At 38.4% G+C, this 20,368-nt stretch overlaps 1 protein-coding gene across 1 annotated transcript in view; it reads right to left on the minus strand.

Annotated features, from left to right (window-relative positions):
• Nucleotides 1-9,784: 9,784 nt before the first annotated feature.
• UBL3 (ubiquitin like 3) overlaps nt 9,785-20,368 on the minus strand; it is a 63,606-nt gene continuing 53,022 nt past the window's right edge. Inside the window, exons 3-5 of the mRNA XM_004774812.2 lie at nt 16,742-16,828; nt 13,056-13,133; nt 9,785-12,747 (exon numbers count right to left, since the gene is read on the minus strand). Of these exons, the coding sequence (XP_004774869.1) occupies nt 12,695-12,747; nt 13,056-13,133; nt 16,742-16,828 (218 nt within the window). The 3' untranslated portion in view covers nt 9,785-12,694. The remainder of the gene's footprint in view (nt 12,748-13,055; nt 13,134-16,741; nt 16,829-20,368) is intronic.

Below are 20,368 nucleotides of genomic sequence, written 5' to 3' on the forward strand. Positions count from 1 at the left end.
GCCAGTGATTTTGAAAAGACTTATCGAAAAACATTCTTCAGAATAGATTTGTCTCCAAGAAGTCTTGGAGATTGTTGCTGTAATATTCTAAAGTCAGAGATATTGATGGCACAGAGTGGGAGTGATGGGGGTAGAGAGGAGGAGAGTAGTAACTAACAGCAGGTTGAGAATGTGTGATGACTGACGAGATGGGTAACAAAGTGACTCCTAAACTGCATACAGAGACTGTAACGTCTGTTCTTGACTCTCAGTGTCTTTCCCAATGAGTGGCTTGTAGTAGGTGTTCAATATATGCTTTATGAGTGAACAAGAAGGATAAGTCAAAGATGGGATGTGATTGTCAGAAGGCAGATGAGCAAATAACTACTTGAAGCAATAAGTCAGCCAGTGCTGCTCTTATCCCCTCTTTGTTTCTAGTAGCCTGAGAAGCAAACAGAAAGAGCACTTTACAAAGAGTCAGGGGAGAGACTGAGGAGCTTGAGGGGGGGAGAAAAAGGAGAACGTAACCAATGGAGCTGATTCTGCAGCAGAAATGAGAATTTCAGGACTATGTCTACATTGGGAGAGCAGCCTGAACCCTGAGGGTAGCCCCAAATGGAAGTGTACAGTGCCCCCAGCCAGATGGAGGGAACCCTGACTCCAGACACTCAGCGACATGCCAGTGGAGAGGGCAGGGTAGAACTTCTCCACAGGGACTGCACACCACTGCAGCTGAGTTTTCTTTCTTTGCATTCCCCGCCTCCTCTTGCCCCCTTCCCCAAACTCCGGAGCATCATAATTAGAGAACTAAGGTACACATTTAAAAACCAAAGGACCAGACATAGCTGAAAATCAAAATGCTGACACAGAAGGAAGTCTTGCAGTAATCTCAGTGAATGTAAACGGAGAAGACACAAATGTTAAAGCAAACAGGGACGAGAATAGCTGTGGCGCAGACATGAAGATAATCCAACATAAGAATAATTGGTGTCCCTGAACTATAGGATTGACAAATGAAGAAAAAAATGTACTTGAAGATATGGAAAAACTTCCCAGACAGAACTGATTGTGCAGGTTAAAAGCAAACTCCACATTCCTGGAGATTTCCATACTCTAGGCTGTATTCCAAGGCTTACCCTGAAGAAGCTTTTGAACTGTAGGCACACATGAGGAAAACTTTGGGCATCCAGAAGATCACCATCAACTATAACAGAAACAAACGAGACTGACCTCAGAATGCCTCACAGCCGTCAAAGCCTCAACACAGTGGATCAATGTCTGCCAAGCTCTGAAACAAAGTGTGACCTAAGATTATTATAACCTGTCCAGATGCCATTCAAATGTAAAGGCAACAGACATCTTTAGACAGTATCATGAGTCTTCTTTTAAAAAATTTACATGAAAACCTTACTAACTGATACATAAATCATGGTTTCAAAACAAACAAAAGCCATCAAGGGTAAGGAAGCTCTGATAAAAGACTGACAAGTGAATATGGAATTCACTTAAATATAGAGTCAAAACTAAATAATTATGAGAACATGTAATTATAGAGCAGAGGGTATGCCTTAGGAATCTGGAAAATACTGAAATTATCACACAACCTACAAAATTCAGGGGTTGTTGAATGGAAGAAGTATGAACATTTTCATCTGTTAGAGAAAGGAGTCAATCAGTATTATCTGAAACTGATTCAGAAAGTTACAGAAATAAACAATACCAAGCCTCTCCTTTCTCCTTCATAATCACTTTCTTTTTAATCCTTTAGGGATTTTTGGGAAAAAGCCCTCTTGTGCTGAAAAACTTTTATATGACCTTAGTAATTCTTTCAGCTTCACTTTGGTTTATATTATCAACTGATACTAAATACCTGAAAAATTAAAGACAGCTTCTGTGATATGATCCCAAGTGTGTAAAAGTGATTGTGCCCATGAACTATCTCCACCAGCTGTATAAATAGAAAATACTCAGACCATGTTCTTATTTGTGAGTGATGGGCTTGAGGTTGTCTCTGCATTAGGACTGTTTGAATTCTTCATAACAAAACGTATTTTGTTTTATTTTGTTTTTAAAATCTTTAAGTTTGAATAGAGTTGACACATAATGCTACTTTCAGGTGCACAACAGAGTGATTGGACAACTTTGTGTGATGCTGGGCTTTGCTCCCCTCTGTCTTCACACAGCGCCATCACAACACCATTGACTGTATTCCCTGTGTGGTGCCTTTCATCCCCGTCTTCCTCATCCCACAACCGGAAGCCTGAGTCTCTCACTCTCCTGCACCCATTTTGCCCATCCCTCCTCCCTTCTGGCAACCATCCATTTGTTCTCTGTATTTATAGGTCTGAGATTGGATAATAAGATTTTTAAAGCAAAAGCAATAATTTATAATTTATTATGATGGAAAGGCTGGCGGAATTGTGCCAAGATGATGACCAGAGTTCATTCCGGGTGATGCAAGTGTGGATGATACCTAATTGAGCAACCATCTCCAGAAAGGTCCAAAGTCATTGGCAGGTCTCCCCAGGTTCCCCAGGTCACATTCCTTGCAGACCTTTGCACCCCTCACTTTCTTCATTCCTCCATGAAGGTCATGCCTTCCATGCTGAAGGCATATTGAGCCACTCATAATTTCCCAGCCAGGTGGCCCGCTCTCATGGCCTCTTCATTTCTGATTGTGCACCCCCTTCTACCTTCCCTCTTGGGCACTCGGCCATGCTCCTTTTCTTATATTATGCTTACTCCTCTTTTTGAAATCCCTTGTTATTATTTTTTATGGTGGTAAAATTATAAGAACGCGAAATTTATCTTTTTAACCATTTTTAAGTGTGCCATTAAGGGGCATCCTGTACATTCACACCGTTGTGCCACCATCACCACCATCCATCACCAGGGCGGTTTCCATCTTTCCAAACTGAATTTCTGTCCCCCCCTAAGCACTAACTCCCTGTTCCCCCCTCCCCTCAGCATCTGGCAACCTTTGTTCTACTATTTATCTCCACGTATTTGCCTCCTCAAGGTCGTTTGTGTAAGCAGAATCATGTAGTATTTGTCCTTCTGTGTCTACTTCCTTCCTTCTAGGCTCATCCACACTATAGCATGTGTCAGAATGTCCTTCCTTTGCAAGGCTGAGTAGTATTCCATTGGACAGAGTACCACTTTTGCTCTTCCATTCTTCTGTTGATGGACATCTGGATAGCTTCTACCTTTGCGGTATTGTGAACAAGACTGAACACTGAACAATGATGTACAAATCCTACTTATTTAAAGATTCTACTTGGACATTATCTTCCCCCAAGGAGCCATCCCTGAATTGTACATGCTCATTGTGTCCTCATGAGATCTTGTGCCTATACCCTTGTATCTCTCAAGTTGTACCACAATTGCTGACATGTAAATACTGTTCGGCATCTTTCTATTGGCTTCTTTAGAGCAGTAGTCATTCCAGTCCACTCAGGATCCCTGGTGGCTTACCAAATGCTTAGGACACAGGCAACATTTGATTATATTTAGGAAAGAGATTTCTTGTCCAAGGTTGCAGCATATTCTAGTAATACAGCTGGACCACTGAGGTCAAGAATATAAGAATCCCACACATTCTAACATGCAGACCTACCAGAGTTCAAACCTGCTACGGAAAGCAGACAACAAAAATAAAGAGCTAAACAAAAAAGAAATAGTGAGATAGGAATCTCTAAAGATGTCACATCCTTGGGAGCTATTATGGTAGCAGCCCCACCCCCACGTGGCTGAATCTTTATCCCTTTAAGAATTATCAGCTGCATAGTATGTTGGAGTTCTCCCAGGAGATATAACCAATAGGATGCATGTACATGTAGAGACAGGGATTTATTATAAGGAACTGATTCATGCAGTTAGGGAGGTTGGCAAGTCCTAAGATCAGAAGTTGGCAAACTGGAGACTCAGAGAAAGCTGATGGTATAGCTCCACTCCAAAAGCCAGCAGATTTGAAATGTAGGAAGTACGGTTTTTAGTCGTTGTCCAAAGGAAGTTTGAAGGCCATCAGGCAGGAAGAATTCTTTCTCACTCGGGAGACAGGCAACTTTTTTTCTATTAAGACCATCAACTGATTGGACCAGGCCCACCCATATCAGAGAGAGAAATTTGCTTGACTCAGTCTACTCATCTAAATGTTAATCTCATCAAAAACTATCCTCACAGAAATACCCAGCATAATATCTGGGTATAACCCCACGGTCTGGTCAAGTTGACACACAAAATTAGTCATCACACATAGCTTACCAAGTCATACATGTGCCCAATTTTCTGATCCAACATGGGGGTGAAACAGGGATATATTAGAAGAATGTGTTTGTCCTTAAAATACACATACAGGAATCTTCACGGCCTCTTTATTCATAAACAAGAAGCAACCCAAATGCTCATCAATAGTAGGATGGATTTTTAACTGTGGTATATTTGTACAACACAGATGTTCTGCACCCTGCTGCCTGGAGCCAGCAATGGGAAAAGAATCTGGAAAGAAAACATGTTTGAATCAGGCTCCATACAAGAGACTGGGGTCCTTACATTCCATGGCTTTACTTTCCTCTCACTTTTCTCCAGTTTCACTTAATTCAATTTTAGAATATAATGTTCTCAGAATAAGATTTCAAAGCAATAATAGTGCTCTTGGTAGTTTGTTTCTTATGTTTAGATGTACTTTCCTAGGCAACTGTGCTTATGGGTCCCAGCCCCTGAGTGTGATGGGTGGTCTGTGTTCACGGCCGTTGAGTGCAGACTGAAGACCTCTGAGTGGCTCTCTCCACTTCCAGAGCGCAGAAGTCCATTTCCCTGCAGTGCGGTTGTGGACTACAGAGAAAGGCTAGTGGATACTCTTGCCTGATGGCAGGAGAGTCACAGTTGGGGAGGGACAGTGGTCCCTCAGGAGCAAGAGGGACAGGGAGGCAGGGGTAAAAACATTCCAAAGTCTCTCGAGAGGCTGCACAACTAGCCTGGACCCTTCAATAATATCAATATCTTGAAAGATAAAAGGCACAGGGAATTCCCCTGGGAGAAAGATCAGGTGATGTGACAAATGACATGTGTGATACTTGATTGATGCGGGTGGAGGGAGTGGGAGGTGCAGCTTAACGGATGTTACTGGGACAATTGTGGAAATTTCAATATCAGCTGTCTTATAAGTAATATACTTTAAATTTCCTGAATATGAAAGGAATTTCTTGAATATTTCTTAGAAAATAGATACCATAGGATTTCCAGGTAAAGAGATACAAGATCTGCACTTTCAAAGTCTCAGGACTCACCCCTAGCTCTTTGTATCTTTGTATTCCAAGTACCTCTTTCTCTATACAATTATATGTAGAGAAAACAAACGTGGCAAAATGGTAACAAATGATGGATACGTTGATGAGGGATATACACATTTTCACTGGACCATTTTCGCAACTTTTCTGTAGGTTTTGTAATTTTTCAAATACAAAGTTGGGGAAATTTTTAAAATTTTCATTCTTCATATAGTCAAACATTTGACATTTTCTCAGTAATTCCTTTTTTCTTTATTCTTTTTTTGTTTGTTTGAGAAAAAGAGAGTGCATGTGAGTATTGCAAGGAGGGGCAAAGGACAGGGAAGAGAGAGAGAGAATCTCGAGCAGACTCCACACCAAGCGTGGAGCCTGGTGGAGCCCCACATGGGGCTTGATCCCAGGACCTGAAGATCATGACCTGAGATGAAATCAAGAGTTGGACACTTAACTGACTGAGCCATCTGGGCACCCTCTTCGTATTTTCTTGTATTGGGTTATGTGTAGAAATGTTTGAAATTGCCTACGTGTCCATCATTAGAAGCCTGGGTGAGGGGCATGAAGCTTGGAGGTGCCCTGGGCCAACTGTACCTCTATCCCCAATGGCCTGTGTGTTTCCTGGGGTGAGTGTTTTCAGCACATGTTCAATATTTCTTTTTTTTTTTAATATTTTATTTATTTATTTGAGAGTGAGAGAGAGCATAGGAGGGGAGAAGGTCTGAGGGAAAAGCAGACTCCCCACAGAGCTGGGAGCCTGATGAGGGACGAGATCCCAGGATTCCAGGATCATGACCTGAGCTGAAGGCAGCTGCCCAACCAACTGAGCCACCCAGGTTCCCCTAAATGAGCTCATTCAGCATGTATTCTTTCATGTCTGGCTTCTTCCTTTAATAATGTTGCACATAGCGGAGCAGAGATTTGTTGTTTTATGCTGCTTAATAATATTTCATTGTATGAATATTCCATAATTTAAAAATCCATTCTACTGTGGATGGACACTTGGGTTGCTTCTTGTTTATATATAAAGTGGCTATAAATTTCCTTGTACATGTATTTTATGGACAAACATGTTCTTTTCTGTTGAGTATTCATCTAGGAGTAGAATTTTTAGGTCACAAGATATACATATTTTTAGCTTTGGTAGATACCACAAAATAGTTTTGTATAACAGTTGTTCTAAATTACATTCTCACCAAGAATATATGAGCATTGCTTAAAATCCTTGCCAACTCTTGATATGCTCATTCCGTTTAACCTTAGCCATGCTGGTGAGGGTGTAGTGTTATTCCAATGTAATTTTAACAGTATACATTTATTAAATGCATACATGAAAATGATATGCCTATAAAAGGAGTATTACATAGCTATCAACAAATGTTTTCAAAGGAGATTTAATATTCTGGGGATATACTTACGTCAAAGAAGAAAAATAGTATATAAACTCAGTATACAGAGTCTGTTATATAGTATATAAATTTGGTATACTGTGTCTGTTGTTTTTATTTTAATGTGTACATATTAATAAAGAGGACTAGAAGAAATTCACCAAGATACTAGTAATTGGCTTCCTTTGTCCACCATCTCACTGGGTTTCCAGTCCCATTTGAAATGTACTGACTCCCACCCCTCCACTGTGTTCCCTCGTATTCCTGGTATTGAAGTGGTTCTGTTTTTGGTCATCAGCAGAAATTCAGGCGACAGCTCCAAGCCACAAGTAGGCAGATTTAATTTGGCTGATGTGAGAGGCCTGGACATCAATATTTTTTTTTTAAAGTGTGTATATATTTTTTTAAAGTGTGTATACTGTATGATGGGGTTAGTTTCTTTCTCCTCATACTCATCTGTAGTCATGAGATGATCTACAATGGGCAAAGATTAATTTTAGAAACAAAAGAGAACAACAAAGAATATTTTCAGGAACAGTCTCTGCCCGGGAAAGTGAACCTTGATGTTCAAAAAACAAACTATACTTCTCTGGGCCTGTTTTGTCACCTGTTGCATGAGCCCAGGTCAGGAGCATAGAGTGGTATTTGTCACCAAGCAAGCACTCAGTCAATGGCCACTTTTGAAAGCACAGTACTTCTAGGACTACAGGCGAGGGGTAGTAACCTACCCTCAAGGGAGGGTTCAAAGATGAACAAGAACTTCCAGGTTGCGGCAATATGGCAGGCTTTTGCTGGATTCTGGATTCCGCAGGGCCAGGTAACAGGGTTTCTGGAATGAGGAGAGGAAGTGGGGAACACAAAGCAGCATTCTAGGCACATGGGGGTTGGGGATCGCGGGGAGGATACTGAGAGGGCTGTCTGGGCCTTCTTGTGGTCCCAGCATGTGCCAAGGCCATTAGGAGTGGAGAGGGTCTGGGGCTTCCCCTCTGCTCCTGACAACAGAACAGGATTGGCCTTCGCCCATGTTCCCTTAAAATTGGGAAATGCTAGTGGTCTGGGTCTGGGTGCTTGAGCCTACAGTAGCTGGCCCCTGCTTCCTGTGTCCACCATCTCACTGGGTTTCCAGTCCCATTTGAAATGTACTGACTCCCACCCCTCCACTGTGTTCCCTCGTATTCCTGGTATTGAAGTGGTTCTGTTTTTGGTCATCAGCAGAAATTCAGGCGACAGCTCCAAGCCACAAGTAGGCAGATTTAATTTGGCTGATGTGAGAGGCCTGGACATCAATATTTTTTTAAAAAGTGTATATATATATATATATATATATTCCCTCAATGATTCTAAGGCCCAGCCAGTGACAAGCAGTGGTGTATTCCTGCTTTGTTCTTTCAAGCAGAGTGAACATGTACTTTTCATTATTTTTGGTCAATGCCAGTTCATTCCAGGCTTTTCTGACACAATGCACAGGGGTGTTTGACACTTACTATCTCCATCTTGATCTCATGTCCAAACTCTCATTTTCTGCTTGTGCCGTTTAAAAAAATATGATTGTGGAGCTGGGCTGTGGCCATGATGGTGTCTTAAGAATTCTGTTTTCCTTCACCTTCGGGATAATTGGCAACTATCTAGTCAGAGATTTACTTTTGAGAGATGTGAACACAGAATCATTTTTCTCCTTTTGCAAGCTAATTTCATAAAGTTGGAGTATATGTTGCTGTCTAGTATTCCTTTCTATGTATCATTAGGAATGTATGAGTGGAAGTGGGGAAAAACCCTAATAAATTTATGAGCGCGCCTCGGGCTCCACAGTGGGCAAACCCCACAGCTCTGCCATGTCCTCCGGGACCAGGTGTTTTTCTCTCCCTCTGCTCTGCAACTTCAGGGTACCGGCTTTGCCCCCAGACCACAGTGGCTTCAGTCAGGTCATCCAGACAGAATCATGTCCAGAGGCAAAAGACTCTTGGAAGGCTGCCTTGGGTGTGAGAACTTTCTCCAGAAACCATCAGCAGAGTTCCCTTCAAGTTTCACTTGCCAGGATAGGTCCCATGCCCACTCCTGAACCGACCGCACCAAAGGGAATGGGCTTTTTTAAGTCCTGGTGATGGGAGAAGCACACACTTCGCTGGGCCACATGAAGGGGTAGGGTCAAACGGTGTAAAAACATCAGAACCCAGCTAGTGTGCAAGAGGGGAGTATGTTGAAGCACTCCTCACTGTCTGCCTTTTTTTTTCTTTTGGATTTATTTATTAGACAGAGAGAGAAAGCACAAGCAGGGGAAGCAGCAGGCGGAGGGAGACGGAGAAGCAGGCTCCCCACTGTGCTGAGAGCCCAACGTGGAGCTTGATCCCAGAACCCTGGGATCATGAGGGGAGCCAAAGACAGATGTGCTTAACCAACTGAACCACCCAGGTGTCACTACGCAGTATGTCTTGAAAGTTGTGATTTTGAAAAAGAGGCAGAACACACAAAATAATATTAAAGGATGAACATTTGACATAGAATGGTCAAAGACCACCAAATGGTAAGTGAAAGTTTTTCATATTCTAGTGCTGGTTTAAACTGGACTCTCCAAGGATTGTATGTTTCTCATAAATTTTGCTGGTGAACTCTTCCAGAAGACATGCCCCTCCCACCAAGTCCCTCAAAGAGCTTCATGTGTGCTGCAGTCTTGGGAAGAAAGCGCACCAGGAGGCTGGCGGGGGTGGGGGGCAGGCACAGCGGTCACCTGTTGTCCTGACCAAGAAGCCCACTGCCCCCGGGGCCAGGGAGACCATACTGAGCAGCCAGCTGCCTATACTTGTTTCAGGCACGATTCTAGGTTATATACTCTTCTCTCAAGCCTTCCTCCTACCTGTTTGCGGCTCGGCTAACAAGCGACTGTATTACAAAATGGTAATGGAAAGAAACTGGAGACATGCCAGTGACAATAACCAATAAGGATGGTGTGAAGGCATGCTAAATTCTGATTGATCACTTCTCTTTGATTTTGGTTAAAATGAAAGAATAAAGGCTGGTGCGGGGTGATTTTACTAGAGAATGTAATAAAAATAAATTGAAGAGAAAAGCAATAGAAACAAAGAACAGGGAAATACACCAAAATTGCAAATAGAAGTCATTTAAAAGAAGAAAATATTCTACAACAGATGAAGAAAGTTTTAATTTGTTTTCACATTAAACATTGTTTACCACAATCAGCTAACAGAAATTACTGCAACATTGGTCAAGATGACATAAAACTAAGGATAAATGTTTGTTATGAGAAAACCTCATTTAATGTGACTGACGATGTTAGATACTCTATTTTTCATGATAGGATAAGATACAACCTATCTTGAACAGAAAGCAAATAATTCAGATCAAGGAGACATGCTGAGGTTTTAATAAAGAAGAAAAGCTTTGCCTTGTCCAGAACACTTAACAAAGTCTAGGATAATTTAGGTAAAAGAGGTGAGTTAGATACCAAGCACTGGGCAGGGTCACAGGCCCATAATTCAGGCTTTATTTACATTACGGATCTATGCAGCCTTTACCTCTCGGTAAGTGAGCTGTTATTTTTGGCAGAGGGATCTTCAAATAGTAGCCTTGGATATGATTAATCATATTTTAACCTCAGGCAGTCCAAGGAACTATTTTCAAAGGGATAGTTGAGTATTTTCATGGATATACTATTAAGGCATCTAAATTTTTGGTGTTTTCAGTATATAATTTTACTGCTATTTTATTTTGTTCTCCATTTTGCACAACAATGTTAATGTCATCAGGAATTAAGCGACATAATTCCTTCTCTACTAATGAACCGGTTTATCCATTTTGCAAACTTTAAATTGAGGTCTTGTAAAAGGGAAATTTAGAACATGAGAACACACAGAAAAATATATTGAAAACTAAAAGATAATTATTTTTAAACCATCATAAAAATTCAATCATAATTAACTAATAGTCTTTAACTTTGGAAAGACAGAAGAGTAATTAGAATTAAAATAGGTATTAAAAATAATTACCAGTAGTTTGTTTTACAAAAGAAGAATAGAGCCATAAATGGCTTAATTGCCCAATTAAGTAACTATCAGTTTCCTCTTTAGTCAACACTAACTGAATTCACATTTGAGCTAGTCAACAAAGCATATAAATATTTAACATCCGAATACAACATTTTAGTGATAACAGAGACTGCATAATGCTATCCATTGTTGCTCTGTGTGCAAATTAACCAGGTTAAATATCAAAGATACACTGTGAATACTCCTGAAACTAACAAGAGAATATTAAACAAATTTCTTAAAGATTCAGAAACAAAAGTAGAAAACAAATTTTAACATGGATAAGACGGTGTTTAAACAATAATTGACTTAACCAAGACCTTTAAAATTAGCACTGAAATGCACTACGATATATATATATTTTTTTTTTTTTAGTTTACAGAAAGAATCTATAAGTACAGGTTGCAGAAAGAAAATGTTTGGTGCTATTTACATTCGTTTTAAAACTCTGCTCTATACAAATTTAATTCTGATCAGTATGAACAGTATTTTCGTAGATCTACTGCATATAAAGCCTTTTCATCAAAGCATTGACAATGAACAAAATAACCTGATTACCTTTAGACAAAGCTGACCTTTTGAAACCATTTACACTGAATGTTTTTAAGGGTCATGGACACTTACTTAAGTACAGAACATAATGTCAGCCTGCAACTTCGTTTTTATAAAGGCTAAAGTTATTTATATGGAATATTGTTCTATATACTACACGCCAATCTATATTTAAGTTCTATAGTTAGGTATTTTATAAGTTTTTTATTAAATATATTCTACACATATTTGTAATTTCATCCAGGAAGAATTTCTTCCCAGTGAAAAAATATAAAATCTTTTATATTTTTACAGGTTTAGATGAAACTAGCTCATGCTTTAGTGCTGTGCAAATTGGTTTAGCATATCAATTTTTAAATTATTGGTACAAAACAAAAGAATGGCATCCTCAATCATGTGGGATGCCTTAAAAGTCAGCTTTTGATTTTAATACAATTGCAAGCACTAATACCAAATGCAAACTACATAAAGAAACAAAATTAGTTACTATGGAGAACTATTTTAATTTTAAGAATTCATTTGAACTCTAATGAGTGAGTGTGACACTGGACACAGTTACAGACGAGCAATAATTATGGAAAAATTCAATTTGCTGATCTTCAAATACATGAAACTGATGAGTAAATGAGGTTTTCTATGATCTCTGCGCGGCAATGCAAGTCTACGAGTATGGCATTGACCCTCCCACGTTAAGGCTAGGAAGCGCACTCGCACTCCTTTTGTGCTGCGTGGACAAGCACTCGGTGACCGCGTGACTGAGGAGTGCGTGTGTGAAAGGAAAAGCAATTTGTTTCATCAGCTCTCCGCTGAGTGCTTTAAACAGCAGGCACATTTTGTTTTTCCATGTGTTGCGATGAAAACAGTCACACTCAGTTGTGTGTTCTGTGCCAGTGCAGCCACCGGGGCTGACTCTGATAGAACGCCCCCGACATTTCAGTTTCTTTTCCATTTCTCCCTCTCCAGCTGGCCCACTAATTAACTCCATTAATTGCTGAGTGTTTTCCAGTGTGGAATATTGTATTTCTGAGAATTTCTAGGTGCCATAAACCATGTTGCAAATTCTGCTGATGAAGAAAATAATGTCAATCTTTTTTAGTGCAAACTATATTGATTTGTTAGTTCTGGTGATGAACGTTTCTGTGGCAGCAAAATGGCTTCCGCTAGGGAAGATAACTTGTTAACTCTGCCCCCGGAGATTGACAGCATTCATAAACCAACATATTTTAAAACTGCTCAACATAAACAAAGACACTAGAAATAAAAAATCGTAGTGAAAAATGTTCTTGGTTCTTTTTACTCTGATGCGAGAAGATGACAGTGTTCATGAGATCATTCAGTTCCATGTGTTTACAGGCAGACTCTCCCTAAGGGATTCTGAAGCAATGTTGGGTCTCTTCCGTCCCAGCAGCATGAAAGACAAAGACTACATCACAGCACACGTAGCGGACAGTGTTTACAGGATTACACAGCAATTACTCTCTCCAGTCTTTTCACGATTCCTCTGACCTGGAGAAAATGCAGAAAAGCCTGATTTATAAAAATGCTCAAATTAAGGGGTGGGGGGAGGGGGGCATCCAAACATAGTAAGAATTTTTTTTTTAATGTTTGCAATTTTTTTAAATTAAAAAGCTATAATGATAATTATAGCTGTTTTAATTATAGCCCGTTTCCAGGATGTCTGGTTATTTGCTTAACAAGCTCTGATCATAAACAATGAAAACTTCCTTTCCCTCAGAAGGTCCAAAAACACGGAACCATTTTTGAGTGCCTGTCTCAGCAGCTTGAGCGAGAAGCCTCTCCAGTGTGAGGATTACCTTGAGAATTGGGCTCTGGCAACGTCTCTCTGGCCACCAAATGCATCACCGTTGTTTTGCCAAAAGGAAGTTTTAATGCTATGGGAAAAACAGAAGATAGTCTGTTACATATATACTGACCTACTGAAATCACTAATCAGAACTGAAACCATTTAAAGAACTGATCGCTCTTTGCAGGACCTCCTCAGCAGACTGAACTTCTTACCAGTGAGAGCATCTCTTAGAAAATGAAATTGGGTTAATATTATCAGAAACAATTCAGGAATTATTGTGCCCAGCTATGGCCCTTAGTTTGACACCAATAATCATACTGTTGAAGGAAGGGGACGAGAGAAAATATGTCATTAATTAATATTGGAGATAACCTTCAGAGGAGAAAAGGAGCTAAAAAAAAGTTTCTGAGAATACCTTTTCTAGATTAGGGAAAAGTTTAGATTAAGAGACATTTGTTTCTGAATCTAATTATCTGTCTAATATGCAGCACCTAATAAAATTACTGCACTGAACAGGCAACTATAATGTAGAAATAGAAAAAGCAACAAACTCAATTTTAAATATTTATTATCAACCCTATATTTTTCAATGAGAAAACAATTTTCTTTAAACAGTTAATTTAAGAGAACCACTATCTTGGCATTACTAATAATCACTGTTATCTAATCAAGTCTTAACTTAAAAGGTTTTTTCATTCATAATAAGAAAATTTATTATGAAATGCTTCAGACACAGAATAGATATAACACACACCATGTATCCACGAACCACTTAAGCAAATACAGACGTTAAGTTTCATGGTGAATTGCTTTGTTATTCTGTGTGTAAAATTAGAAGCAGCCAGTATATCTAACTTTTAAAGTTATTTCCATAGTTGAGATGATTTAGTTATGACATCCATTATCACTTAGCAAGTACCATCCTCCTGCTACCTGCTTCTTAAGTCTTGCTCCATAGGATGGTGGTTAACATGTAGATTGAAAAAGGCTCCTAAATATCTTCAATATTATTCATAATCAAGGTGAGTTTCTAGCTCACTTAAAGTTGGCCAGCCATTATTTAGTCTATTCTCTTAAGTTCTCAAGTTCAAATGAAGTATGATGGTCCATAAATACATACTTGATGAAATAAGAGGAGGCCTTTTTTGGATCATCCCCTAGGGCTTATTTAACATTAACATGCAAATAATAGAGCTTTGGATTATAAAGTTTTTCGTCAAATATACTGGGAAAGACTGAACTTCAAGTTGCATATCAGTCTCCTATCATCTCCTGGACTCTAGTAAGCTGGATCTGGGTTGAAAATCACATCTCCAATACTTGCCAATGTGAGATGAGTCATGAGCGAGTCATCTACCTGCTCCCCTGGCCTCAGTTTCCTCTACCCAAACAGAGACAGTAATTCTATCACTTGTCCTTTACAGCTGTACTGACTAACTGAAATAGTCAAGGACCACTGTGTAGATCAGGGCTTTGGCCAAAGAAAGCACGCAGTCAATACTACCCTCATCATCACCTTCATTTTGAGAAAGCGAGGAGGACAGATCTCAGAAAACAGGTAAGTGAGAGGAGAGGTACATTTAGAGAAGTTTGGACAGGCCTGGGAAGCTGCTGAGTGGCTTACCATTTGAGGCTACAGATTTGATTGATGGGGATTATTATTTTTCTTTTCCATTTGAATTTTAACTGGAATTAGTGGATATGGATGATAACGGTTTCAAAGAAGGGAAAGGAAGAATTCAAAAGGTTTTCTCTTTCCTTCACTGTGGATGTTTCTGCTTCTACTCTGACTCTGTACAATATCTAAAACTGGACTTTTTTTTTTCTTTTATATATTTTATTTATTCATTTGAGAGAGAAACAGCAAGAGAGAGTACGAGTTGCAGGGGACAGGCAGAGGGAGAAGGGGAGAAGCAGACTCCCAGGACCCCGGGATCATGACCTGAACAGAAGGCAGAGGCTTAACCGACTGAGCCACCCAGGTGCTCCCAGAACAGGAGTTTTCAGCCTCACATAAAAATCACCCAGGATTTCAGTTCAGCAGTACACTGGGCGATGGGGGAAAGGGGAGGGGACAAGAAAGGGGCAGAGACAGAGAGAGCTCTCCTTCAACTAGCCAGCATGTAGAAATCTGCATTTCTAAGTAAGTATCCTAGTTGATTCCTGACTGAATGCCACAGTCTCCATCACATTTTGGGAAGGAATGAACAGCAATGTATTGAGTGTCAAACTTGTAGCTGATCTTCTTTATCCTTAGCAAGACTGTTATCACACCTTTTCTTTAGTAGACTGAAATTCTATGGAACTAAAAAGTTTTATCTCAAAAAAGGGGGATTCAGAGCTATGTTTTAAGAAACCTGGTAACAAAGAAATTAAATCTGAAACTTACTGGAACCGTAAAATCCCAAGAGTGGCAAAGAATGCCCAGGTCTCCTGGTTTAACGGTCCACAAAATGATTGAACCCCACCCATGGCTGTACCTACTGCTTATATGTAACCAGTAACAAGGATTTCACTCTTTTCCCTTAGTGGTCTATTCTTTCTTGAGGCAACTTGACATGCTCAAATAATTCTATTTTGTAGTGAATAGTATCTGTCTGCATTTGATCCCGAGCTGTTGGTCTTAAGTCTAATTCAAGGTTATACAGAGCAAGTCTCAAGCCATACAAAGCTAGCCTACTCTTCAACACCAGCCATTCCAGTATTTGAAGATAATTACCATGACCCTGTGTACTCTCTCCTTTATTATTCACATTCAAGAACACAGGGAAACTAAAAAGAAAAATTGTGACCAAAAAAACCACATAGTTGGATGTTATTCAACCTTTACCAAACACCCAGCTATATTGATCAATTTCATTGATAGGTTTAGAGAAAAAAAGTCAGACTATATTTACAGAAAAATATTAAAGTGGATCACTTCATTTACCTACAAATTTCTAATTATCAGAGTATATTTGAAAAACAGGAACTAAAAACAAAATAAACCTGCTGATGGTAGAGAATGTACCCCATAAGGGGGCACTATTGAGCTATATGTCTCCAATCACATATAAAGAGCAGTGATACCAAAGAAGCGTTCACTGTGTGCCAAGTACTGTTTTAAGTGCTTTGAATATATAATTTAACCCTAGGAGGTAGGCAATATTGTTAGCCCATTTTATCAATGAAGAAAGCTAAGCATCTTCCCCAAGATTCCACAGCAGGAAGCAGCAGAGCCAAGGCACAACTCCAGTGATCAGGTTCTGAATCTGCTCTTTGAATCCTCACACTACAAGGTCTCTCTAGCGAAACTCATTTACCTTCATTTCTGCTAAATGGGCAATTATAACAGAGTCAGACTGAAAATGCATTATCATAAACTTTACCTACTCTGTGTGTCTGGCTTTAAGTTAAAACTATTACATCTAACATATAGTATCCAGAAGTACAATAAAATTACAAAATAATAGGTATGGATTCCTACATCTAAGGAGAGAGAGTTTATTTTATAAGGGAGTAAATACTTCTCACAGTGCTAAAATGAAATTCAACAGAATGCAAAATGTAAAGAAGTAGAGTTACCAAAATAGGCAGAATTCATGAGTTTGAAATAATTTTTTTTTGTAAAATCAGCCAACAGCATTGAAACAAACAAATGAATGCTACTGCCATGAGACAGACATTAAATCCCATTACAAAGGTGACTATTACCTCCTAATGTGACATTTCCATGCAGAAATCGTCCTTGATAAATAAGTCGTAGAATATTTGGACTGCTGACCTGCTCTTCTTCCCAGTCTGAAAAGAAGCAGTGAACTTGTTAGGTGTATTTCGAGACAGTGTTAAGGTATTATTGCATTGTTTATAGTCCTGAAGTTTAAAGATTAAAATGAACGAGTTGGGGAAAATCTAATCCTAGGAAAAGAGAAATGTCATTTGAAAATTAATTACTATTACCAGTAATTAACAGAAAATACTATAATGTTCCAATTTTTGTACCTGTTAAAATATATATTTGAAGCTAGAGACAAGTAGTTTAACAAAGATTTTAATATACTGATAGAATAACAACAAAAAAATGTACCTCAATAAAACTAGAGAACACAAATTTTAAAAATAAAAAATTAACAATGTTTACTTTTGGATAATATTGATTTATTATTCTGTCTTCTGAAACCAAGTGATAAACATTATAGAAGATACTACTCTAAGTTCACTTTACCCAAAATATTCAGAAGAAAACTGAAAAATATTATAAGGTATACACAAATATACTTATAAAGAAAATCAAAAAACAAACTGGTGAGTAGAATATGGGTAGCAGAATATTTCATTTTGTGTACAACTTCTGTTATAATGAAATATGGAATACTACTCTGTTAAAATACTGAGTTAAGGACACTTATATTGTGATAGGGTAGAGGGTTAGTGATTTCACTAGCTGGTAGATGTAATAATTTAAGCTCTGATTGTGACAAAGGTTTGAGGAATTCCATTATCATCTTTCTCAAGAATTCTTGTATGATGTGTTTGTTTCCTAAAGAAGGAGCTGTCAATACAAGGATGAGTTTAAAATATCCTGAAGAGAAGCGACAGAATAGATGTAAGTAGAGCACTTTTCCTTCTGAGTGTTCAAAATGATGAATATGAATTTGATAAAAGTGTGCCTCCCACTGACTCAGAACAACAGAAATGGGACAGGAGAAATTAATCAGAGTCCTTTCTTCTCTAGCACCCCCCAACCCCCGCCCCGGGTGCTTTTTCTCCTGGTCCTTCCTCCCCAACTTGTATGCCTCTGTTGCCTTCTGACACTAGTGCTCCCAAGTAACTCTTCTTCTAGAAGAAAGATCAACTAAGCCTCAGTATGGATTACTCTGAATTCATTGCTCCCAAAATTACCATTTAACAGACTATTCCAGGTCAAGATTGAAGTGTCTATACATATAAAGACAAATGACAGTGTCTAATTCATTAGAAAAAAATACTCTAAAAATCTGTAAGTATTTTTTTGAGATGCAAAACTTGAAGCTACATACTTCACTATTTTATACAGAGTGTTGTGATTTCTACATACTTCATTGGGTTTAATATGCTATCTACCTTTTCCTCTCAGAGGATCTGTAATTTAGAGAGACCTACAGGACAATATTTTAAGGAGGCATTTCAGGAACTGGTAACATATATTTAGCAGATTTTTTTTTGGACCTCTGAGCTGGTAAGAGCTATTCTACCTATTAACTATATTCCACTAAACTGCCTAAGAGCAGACCAAGAAAAACTCTTTCCAAATTATATGGCACCAAGTGTTTTCTTCTACTGGATTTAATATTTACTATACTTTCATTATTAGCGCCAACAAATATTTACATTTGCTGACCTATTATGAGATAAAATGTAGAACTAGATTGTTAAATATTTTAGGTAAAACAAAAATTGTTTTCCCTGCATTGCCCAAAGTTGCTGGGTGAAGTGGCAAACTTAGGAAAGGCCGGGCTCAAAAATTTGTGTGGTGAAACTAAGTAAGGTGGGATTGATAAAATCAATTTCCAATGCTGGGAGTTGGCTGGCTCACTGATTTAGGACACTATTTATGACAAACACCTGCATTTGAGTCCTGCAGGAATTCTTAAGGAATTCTAATATCTAAGTCAAACAATTATGAAGGTAAAAGTACTTTTTTTTAACCACAAGTTATAATGCTGCTCCCTAAACATGAATTTTTTAGAGGAACTGCCCTTTTTTGTCTTGTGTAATCTTTTCTACAATACCATAGATGTCAAAACTGATCTTTACCCTCTCCTCCTCATATCACAAAAGTAATCTTCTACATCACATTTAGTATAACATCGCTATTAGACAAGTATTTAAAAAAGCTTTTCCTAGTTACTGTTGTGCCTGGCTATGAGGAAATTCCCATATCCTAAGAGCCCCAAGTTTAGTCTACTTCAGCTTTTCTGAATTCCTTTCTTACCTCTAACCTGATTTAGGAACTAACATTGACTAGTCCCTTAATTATCAAGGGAAGAAAGATCCAGTCAATTGAAAGTATTTGTCCAGATCAGTTTTTCTTAAATGTATGTCTATGAATCCTGAGTTCAAGAACAACAGAGGCATGGTTCTGAAAGCCCTCCTCAAGAAGTTTTAAACCATGTTTTCATTTTAATGATAATCTGGAAGAGAATATCTAGATAATTCAAATAATCATTTTATAACCAACTACAGTCTTTGGATTTATTGCCCAGATATGCAGTTTATGGCGCCAAGCATACTTCTTTAATTGTCAAGAGGCTAGTAAGAAAAGAACAGAGGTTCACTAAATACATAAACAATGCATTCTTGCTAAGTGAAGGCTAAATGACAATCGGGCACAATGTAAATGAAGGTTTTGTGGTGAATCTGCAGAGAACTGGGTCCTTGTAGAGCAAGCAGGAGCAGAGGCATGCCAATCTCAACAGTACTATCTATATTCATGGCACAAGCAGTGAGTTGATTTTAGCAAAAATATATCATTAATGCTGTTACTTTAAACATTATTGGTTTTAGAAGTATATTTGCATTCTCTTTCTAGATCTGTTTTAGTCTTATGGTTGTAAATGCGTTAATAAGGATAAAGCATCTTAAATGGGTTTTATGTTTCTATCTTTAAAAAAAATTGTAATAAAAATAATTTAAGTCAGCACTAGGGAATCTATAGGAATTTTTTCCTCTAAAGGAGTTCCATATATTATTTAAGGTTGAGAAACACTGATCTGATTGATTCATTTTGAATACACTGTGTTCTTTGTTGAAATGAGTCTTGTCCCTTAAAAGTCCAAACTGCTTTGGCCAGTAAAATTAAGTTAAATCAGCTGAAACATTGATATCACTATAATACATGCCCTAAAAAGGACCAAGCTGACTTAGGGAAAGTTCGAAGGAAAAAAACAAGCTAAAGACTCACTGTAGGATGGCAAGGCAAAGTCCTATCACATGGTAAAGAATCAGAGAAAGTAAGAATACCACTCCTCGACTCCCTCAAATTTTGTTTGTCATGGATACTGACTTGAAAATGCAATGCATAAATGGATTTTATACCTTCTTGCCGCCCTTGTCGTTCAGAGGACACACGAAGTGACATGAATTAGAGATTAACTTATGTCAAACTCAATTTTAAATAGGTTATAGTTATAGATAGGATAGACCAATGAGAAAATAGTTTAACTTGTTAAAAATAATTTTTATTATCTTTTACTTTGTGTTTTGGTATAAACAGATTTACTGATATGAAAGTTATGTGCATCTGTTAGCTACTTTGTGTTTTTTTTAAAAAAACAATTTTCATTCATATTAAAATGGTTC

The sequence above is a fragment of the Mustela putorius genome, unplaced genomic scaffold, assembly GCF_011764305.1.
Source record: "Mustela putorius furo isolate JIRA1106 unplaced genomic scaffold, ASM1176430v1.1 tig00003942_pilon_pilon_pilon, whole genome shotgun sequence".
Classification (NCBI taxonomy): domain Eukaryota; kingdom Metazoa; phylum Chordata; class Mammalia; order Carnivora; family Mustelidae; genus Mustela; species Mustela putorius.